This window comes from Argentina silus (genome assembly GCF_951799395.1).
Source record: "Argentina silus genome assembly, chromosome: 2".
Classification (NCBI taxonomy): domain Eukaryota; kingdom Metazoa; phylum Chordata; class Actinopteri; order Argentiniformes; family Argentinidae; genus Argentina; species Argentina silus.
Genome location: NC_139656.1, coordinates 6,341,280 through 6,348,993, shown reverse-complemented (window position 1 = coordinate 6,348,993; position 7,714 = coordinate 6,341,280). Strand labels below are relative to the sequence as shown.

At 40.4% G+C, this 7,714-nt stretch overlaps 1 protein-coding gene across 1 annotated transcript; it reads left to right on the top strand.

Annotated features, from left to right (window-relative positions):
• Positions 1 to 4,562: 4,562 nt before the first annotated feature.
• ugt5d1 (UDP glucuronosyltransferase 5 family, polypeptide D1) lies at positions 4,563 to 6,579 on the top strand (the record flags this gene model as incomplete). Its single annotated transcript, XM_083694747.1, has 3 exons — positions 4,563 to 4,862; positions 4,967 to 5,680; positions 6,001 to 6,579. 3 exons carry the CDS (start codon positions 4,563 to 4,565, stop codon positions 6,577 to 6,579), a joined length of 1,593 nt encoding a protein of 530 aa, XP_083550873.1.
• Between the last annotated feature and the right edge of the window lie 1,135 nt (positions 6,580 to 7,714).

The window sequence follows — 7,714 nt, the reverse complement described above, 5'->3', positions numbered from 1 at the left end:
TGGAGCTAAGGTTAAGGTTGGAGCTAATCTACGGACTGGAGCTGGAGCTAGGGTTAAGGTTGGAGTTAGAGTTACGGTTAGGGTTATCAGGTAACCCTGTATTAGCAAACATTAGCAACAATAATTAGCAAACAAAACAACTAAAAACACTTCTGTCAAAATTGTCCTAAAGCAGATTTGAACCCATGAGTTTGGACTGCCACCCTCAAAGCATCCTTTCTTTTCTATCATTGCTATGATACTTTCATGTTTATAATGTTTCAAGTATAATTATTCCTTTTGTATAAATAGCTGTGAGAATACCGTTTTATAATATGATGAATAGGAAAAGTGCTTGAACGTCAATATTTGCATGTGCAGGTTATGATACAACACTGTTTCAGGAGGGTTACAGGTTCACATGTAGAACTAGGAACAACCCATTGTACCAACAAGCTACCATGTTTGAGTCTACAGACTACAGAACATTGTGTCATTTGTAGCGTACACTACAAGGACAGTCCGGGAGGTTGGCCCCTCATATGAATAGAATCAGTGGGTACAGCCATGTGCGACATTAGCACTTCAAATATACATTAGAAGGGATAGAAATAGATAGAGGGATACATTACAGTTACATAAATCAGACATCAGTCCATCAACTTCACACACCTTCAGAAAACATCTGCAGAAACATCTGCAAGACATTTGGAAAGACACGGTTAGAATAATGCACTTTTCTCCTTGACATGTTGTCTTAAGAGGGCTAGACGGTCTCCCAAACCAAGGCCAAAACTTCCCCTCAAACTGCACATCTGGGGTGCTGTATCTCGCCAGGGACCAGGCCCGTTGCATCATTTTGATGGTAAGATCCACACCCAATCTAGTCAGTCAGCTGTTCTATTCAGCTTTAATAAATAGATGGAAGGTGATTTGGTTACTTCTGACCACATCTAATTCTGCTCTGTGTCATCTTTCAGGTATCATAGATAGAATTTACTTTGAGGAAAACATCATCAAAGGAGTTGCTGGGCCCTTATATCAGAGAGGATTTTATGGGTCACTCAACTAATTGCTTCTAAGGTATTACAGTGGGTTAACCCTCATATTGTTTAATAGATGAAAACATTCATGTGCAAATTAATTTGTCAATCTAAAATATCGTAAATTGTTCTCATAATAATAAACATTACCAAACACTATCATCATCAATCATAACTTCTTATAACTAATGCAGACAATGATCCGAAACACCCGGCTAGAGTTTGCATGGTAAATGAGGCAATAAACTGGGTCAAGCAGAGAGATATTGCTGCTGTTTAATGTGCTGTAGCTATTGCATATGACCTGTATATGACTAATGTTATGAAACAAGTAAACACATCTAGCGGGCTCAATGCTGGAGGAGGGGGGCGGGTCAGTAATTTATACAGACAGAACAATCTTTCTTTTTAAGGAGAGTGTTTCATGAGTCTGTAATGGTCAGCGAATTACAATATTGGTCCGGAATGGGGGAAGGTGAGCGAATTTGTCATCAACTGTGGGCTGATGTCACAGCCATCTTCTGCTGTCCTATGCACTGTAGCCTACCATAAACTACTTTTCTATCTAGTCTTAATCCCACTGAAACCCAAAATCTTACTTACTTACTCCTGTCTCACATGAACATGTCTAACTTTATTCTGTATTCCATAGGTTGCATTATCAAAACCAACACGCGCTCATTCATGTCAAATTACGGTAAAACATTTTCCTTTCAGTGCTGTACATGAATACAAGAATAATTTGAAAAACACGAGTTTGCTTGGTCTTCGCTAAGATAATGTGGTGGAAGTTGTGAAAACGTGTTCTTTATTTGAAGGAGAAGACAAACTACTTCTTACTTTTAGCTATTTATTTATATGTCAAAATTCTAGGCTTGTACAAGGACCACTTTTGGCGAAGAAAATCACAATCAGCAAGCTGTTAATCTGTAACTAACCCTCCAAAAATGGATGCATTCAAACAGTCAAACAAAGCATTTACAGTAAACAAAATGATTGTGATTGGCTATTTGGTTGGGGAGGAACCGTGGTTTAGACTTGGCTCCATCCCTTGTTGTTCACTGGCTGGTCACACGATTCGTCCCATCTGCGGAGTCAGCTCCCTGTTAGAGATAAGATACCTACTCTGGTATGTCCTCCCTAGCCTGTCCTCCCTAGCCTGGTACTTTCCACTATAGCTCTTTGTGTAAGTGTGTGTTGCAACATCTTTCTTGATGACCTGGCTTAACCTCTCCATGTATTAATCCAACGTACTATGGGACTAATGCTTGATTCATCTCTCATTTATCAACAGGCCATCACATTAGTAAATTTAGCACACTGCAGTAATGTATTTTTATTATAGCAATAATAAACTGTTTTTATAAAAAATTATTTCTAACAAAGTCTAGGATTTACCACTCTGTACTTCAGCTCTTCGGAGGTAAGAATCAAGAAACAAGTCCTGAGTAGCCACAATATCTGAGTCCGGTATTTATTGCTTGCAAACAAGAGACACGAGCGTAACAGCAGCCCAGCGTAGATCCGGGGGTCCGTTCAGCACAAGTCTGAAGAGACGATTATCAGGGTTGTCTTTTATACAGTTTAAACATAATGGTAGGCGCCGCCAAGGCTATCGGCTGATGGGCTTGTGTTTACGTGAGAGAGGGCGGGAGAGAATGAACAATGGGGAGACTTTCTTACTGATCACTCTGCGTTCAACATTTCACACCTATCGGCAAGATATGTCTGTTCCCCCATTTCTGCGCTCCCTCCCCACTCCCTCCGAAATCACCGCTGTTCATATGGTAAATTATACAGTGCTTCTCAGAACAATGGCTATAGAACTTTAGAGGGGTGGCAAGAGAAAATTTAATCACAGTATTTACACAAGTTGTATCAGTCATATGAAAGTGTATAACCTGAAAAGAGTTCTATCAATGTATTTTCCATAACAATAACCTGATATTTAAACTAGATTTTGCAAATCTATCGGATAAGGCAAGATGATAAGGCAAACAATCACAAACCACTCTCTCTCTCATTTTTATGTTAGTGATCATTTGAAGGGGACCCCAAAAATGTCAACACTGTCAGTAATTTTTACCAACAGAAGGATGGATTTCTATTCTTCCAAGCTCTTGTAGTACCTTGTAGTGGCTTTTGGCTGGACTTCACATGTCTTCACAACTTGTGTCTGCCACATCAGCGGCATTGAGGTGGACCACCGTTGCGATTGCAGTATGAAACTTTTACACACTGGCCTACTGTACTGTATATGTTTTGATTGCTATGCCTGTTCAGTTATGACTCAGTTCTTCTCCCTGTGTATGTGGTGGAGGTGGATTTGGGGGGGTCTAACCCTTGATAAGGGTCCAACCTTTACCAACCCTTTGTCATCTAACAATAACCTTTTCTAACTGCATATAATCCACCCTAATAACGTTGTGAAGGGTTCACATGGTCTAATGATGCACTGTAAGTAGAGTTGAATACACTTCACACTGCACACATTGGACAGAAAAGGGGTTATGAAGAATTTCAAAAGAAGACTCACAATTCAAAACGTATCCCACATGACAGAATTATATCAAATATGGCTACTGTATGTATGGAAATGCCTGTATTGTGGGTGAGAAGTCAGTTATGTGATGAAGTGCTCATGCACGCTTGTTTCCCTGACCTCCAGGTTCATAGCCCAGTGTGATAAGTCCTGTATGTAAATCATTCACCTGCGATCGGACCATTCATCATTAAGGGAAAACTGGAGTTTGAACTCATATATTCATTGCATTTCCTATCTGGAGTAAGAGTCACACTTGGAGCGTTTTAACTTTGTCATCTCATAGCAGAGGTGAGTGAATTTCAAATGCATTTTCTTAGTTTTCCAACTCCTTTTTCAACAAGTAGAAAGCTGTGCAGAAGTGAATTTGTAAACACACATATATATATAGGAAAGTAGTAGATTCATTCTAAAGGTCCTCATGAATAGTTAAAGCTGTTATCTTAGAATATAAAAGATGTGTCTCTGTGAAGAATTGGAATAAAAACACTGAGGAAATAGAGAATGGACTGGACAGGACATATAAAATAAACAAACTGTCCACCAGGCAAGCTCATTCAACCGTAAATATGTGTTCCTGGCTGAGAGAGGATGGCATTGATCACCATTCACACTGAAAGCAGCTTAAATCAGCTTAAATCATACAGCTGGAGCCAACAAATCCCTCTACATCAGCATGAGGGGTTAGACTGTGATGTAGTCACATACTATATTGCAATATTGGTACATTTAACTTTCTTATGAAATCTTTATTTATTTAGATAACACCTCATGACTGCTGCAACAAACATTCTGTAACAACAGAAACAGAGTGGCTGAAAAATGGCAACGCATAGTAAGTTGCTATTAACAACAAATGAGGTGATGGATGTACAGTATGTGACTTTAGGACATTTTGAAAAGTGTTGAGACAACCAAGAAATTATTTATTTTTAATAACCTCAACCAGGTGAGTCAATACTAGTCAAATGTATCTTTCTTCTTTAATTTCAGACACAATGCAGCCCAGTCCTTTATGGGGTACACTTGCATTCCTCAGTGTCTGCCTGACATCCTTACTGCTCTCACCATCCTGTGATGGAGGAAATGTCCTGGTCTACCCGGTGGACGGTAGCCATTGGGTGAACATGAAGGTTCTTATCGAGGAGCTCCACGCCAGGGGACATAGCATCACTGTGGTCCGAGCCTCAACAAGCTGGTACATCACTGAGAATTCTCCTCTCTACACCTCTGTCACTATTACAGAGATCAATGCTTTTGACAACTTCTTCGAGGCCTTCCTACAGAAACACATGAAGGTATGTCCTCAGAACTTGGTTGATTGGAAAAGATAATCCTGTAAGTGATGGGTCACATAAATTGACATGACACGATAATTGATACAATTCATTCATTTGCTCAGGCTCAGAGAGAGGGAGCCTCAGGTCTGGCGTTCTTTAAAATCACCAAAGAGTTTCTCTACATGCTCTCGGATGCCCACTTCCAGGCCTGTGAGATGCTGTCTCACCTTCTGGATGACAAAGACTTGGTGAAGAGTCTTCAGGACACTCAGTTCGACCTGGTTCTGACTGACCCAGCCATAGCAGGAGGGGTTGTTTTGGCCAAATATCTCAATCTGCCTGTGGTGCTCAATGCTCGCTGGATAGTCAGTGGAGAGGGACACTTTGCCATCGCTCCGTCGCCCCTCTCTTATATCCCTGTCCCAGGGTCCGGCTTCACAGACAAAATGAGCTTTGTCCAAAGGGTCAAGAACATGCTTTTCCACAGCCTCATTGCCTTCCAACAGAAGTTCATGGTAGGGCCGAACTATGATGCCATCTGTGATAAGTACTTTGAGGGGGGGTGTGACATCATCAACCTCATCCAGGAAGTGGACATTTGGCTGATGAGGTCAGACTTTGTGTTTGAGTTCCCCCGGCCCACCATGCCCAATGTGGTCTACATTGGTGGGTTCCAGTGTAAGCCGGTCCAGCCCCTTCCCCAAGAACTGGAGGAGTTTGTTCAGAGTGCTGGGGAGCATGGGGTGATTATCATGTCTCTGGGGACTCTGGTCAATGCTCTACCCAATGATATCGCTGAAGAGATCGCCACTGTCTTTTCCAAACTGCCTCAGAAGGTACTATTCAGTTTTTCAAGAAGGTAGAAAAAAAGATAAACTATTTAAAGTGATTTCAGACCATACATTTTTTTCTTTTGACTTTATCAGGTCTACGAACCACCAACTTTCTTCTGTCTGTGCACAGGATTTTCTCCTATATAATTTTTTTCTAGAAGGTCTCTACAGTATTACACTTGTGTATCAAAAAAGCAATTACTAAAGCATAATGTGACATTCTGCTAATACAATGTTGTTGCTAGTTATTACAGGTTTAAAACACAAGTATAAGGTAATGTGAAGTTGAACCAATTTTCATCACCATTATATTTACTCACTAGGTGATCTGGAGACATGTCGGGGAGCGACCCTCCACTGTGGGTAACAACACTCTGCTGGTTGACTGGATGCCTCAGAAGGACCTCCTGGGCCACTCCCAGACCAAAGTCTTTGTGGCCCATGGAGGAACCAACGGAGTCCAGGAGGCCATATACCATGGCGTCCCGGTGATGGGCATCCCCTTGTTCTTCGACCAGTATGACAACCTGCTCCGCCTGCAGGAGAGAGGCGCCGCCAAGATCCTGGAGCTGGCCAGTGTTAGTGGACACACATTCCAGCAGGCCCTAGACGAGGTGCTGAACCACGGCCATTACAGGCAGAACATGCAGAGGCTGTCCCGTCTGCACAGGGACCAGCCCATCAAGCCCCTGGACAACGCAATTTTCTGGGTGGAGTTTGTGATGCGTCACAGGGGGGCGGCTCACCTGCGTACAGAGGCCTACAGGATGCCCTGGTATGCGTACCACTCTGGGGCCTTGCTTCTTCTACTGTTGGCTGCTGGGATGCTCCTCCTGCTCTCCACTGTAGCCCTGCTCAGACTCCTGTGCTGCAGAGGGAGGAGGAAGACCAAACAACACTGATCTCAGATTGATGTAGTTTTATGATACTGTAGTTCTGTCAGTGGTCACTTTACCCAGGGGTCACTTTAAACAGGGGTACAGTATGCAGGGTTTTGTTTAAGTCCAGCTCTAAAACCAGCTGAATATGGCTTGGATAATGACTTGATAAGATGAACCAGATGTGTTAGTACTGGGCTGGTGAAAAAGCCTGTTTACCCTATAGCATTCAAGGACCAGGGTTGGTGACCAATGATCTATGTCATACTGTTCATTAATTTGTTGACAGTAACTTGCATAATGTCAACATATATACTGTATATATACAGCACATCTAATGTACAGTATGTTGAATTCAATAACATTTAATAATATTTATTGAAATGGCAAATGTACTGTTTATCAAAACATCTAAATAAATGTCTTCCTCCCAAATTGGGTTATACTGTAGTCTCACAGCAACATTTTATTTGAGAGTCTGCTTACACACAGTCATAACTATAATTACTATTGACACTTACCGTTTTTATTATTTATTATTATTTATTGCATTCAATGCTCATTTTGACATACTTTAAAGTATACATTTGTATACTTTAAAGTATTTTTGAAATATGATGGTGACATGTTCTAATTACAATTCAATTGTACTAAAAGTAAATTTCAATTACGTACATTACAGATCACCTCTTCAATTAGTGCAAAATAATTGTCCCAATTTAGTACAATTTAATACACTAAAAATTAATACTTAAAATAGTGCTTCAGTTGAACTTCTATACAACTTTAATATATTTAGTACACTATTAGATGTCAAAATAGCACACTCTTAGTGCATTTAAACATATACCTTAAGTATAATTAAAACAAATTGTATTTAGTATGTTTTTTTTGCTTGGGTACTAAAGTATGAACAAAATATAAAGTAATTAAAACAGTGTATTAATTGTTAGTTAACAATTTAATAGTGGTTGATCAGCTGTTGATCAGATTACAGTTTTATTTGAATACTTAAACCATTTGTATAAAACTGGAGTTCACATGCGTCCACAATAACATACGAGCACCACAGTAAACATTTTTGCGAAACAGTCATTTCTCATTGTTTTCACACACAAGGCAAATGAGTTGACAAAAAGAAAAAGTATTTCCTTACAGC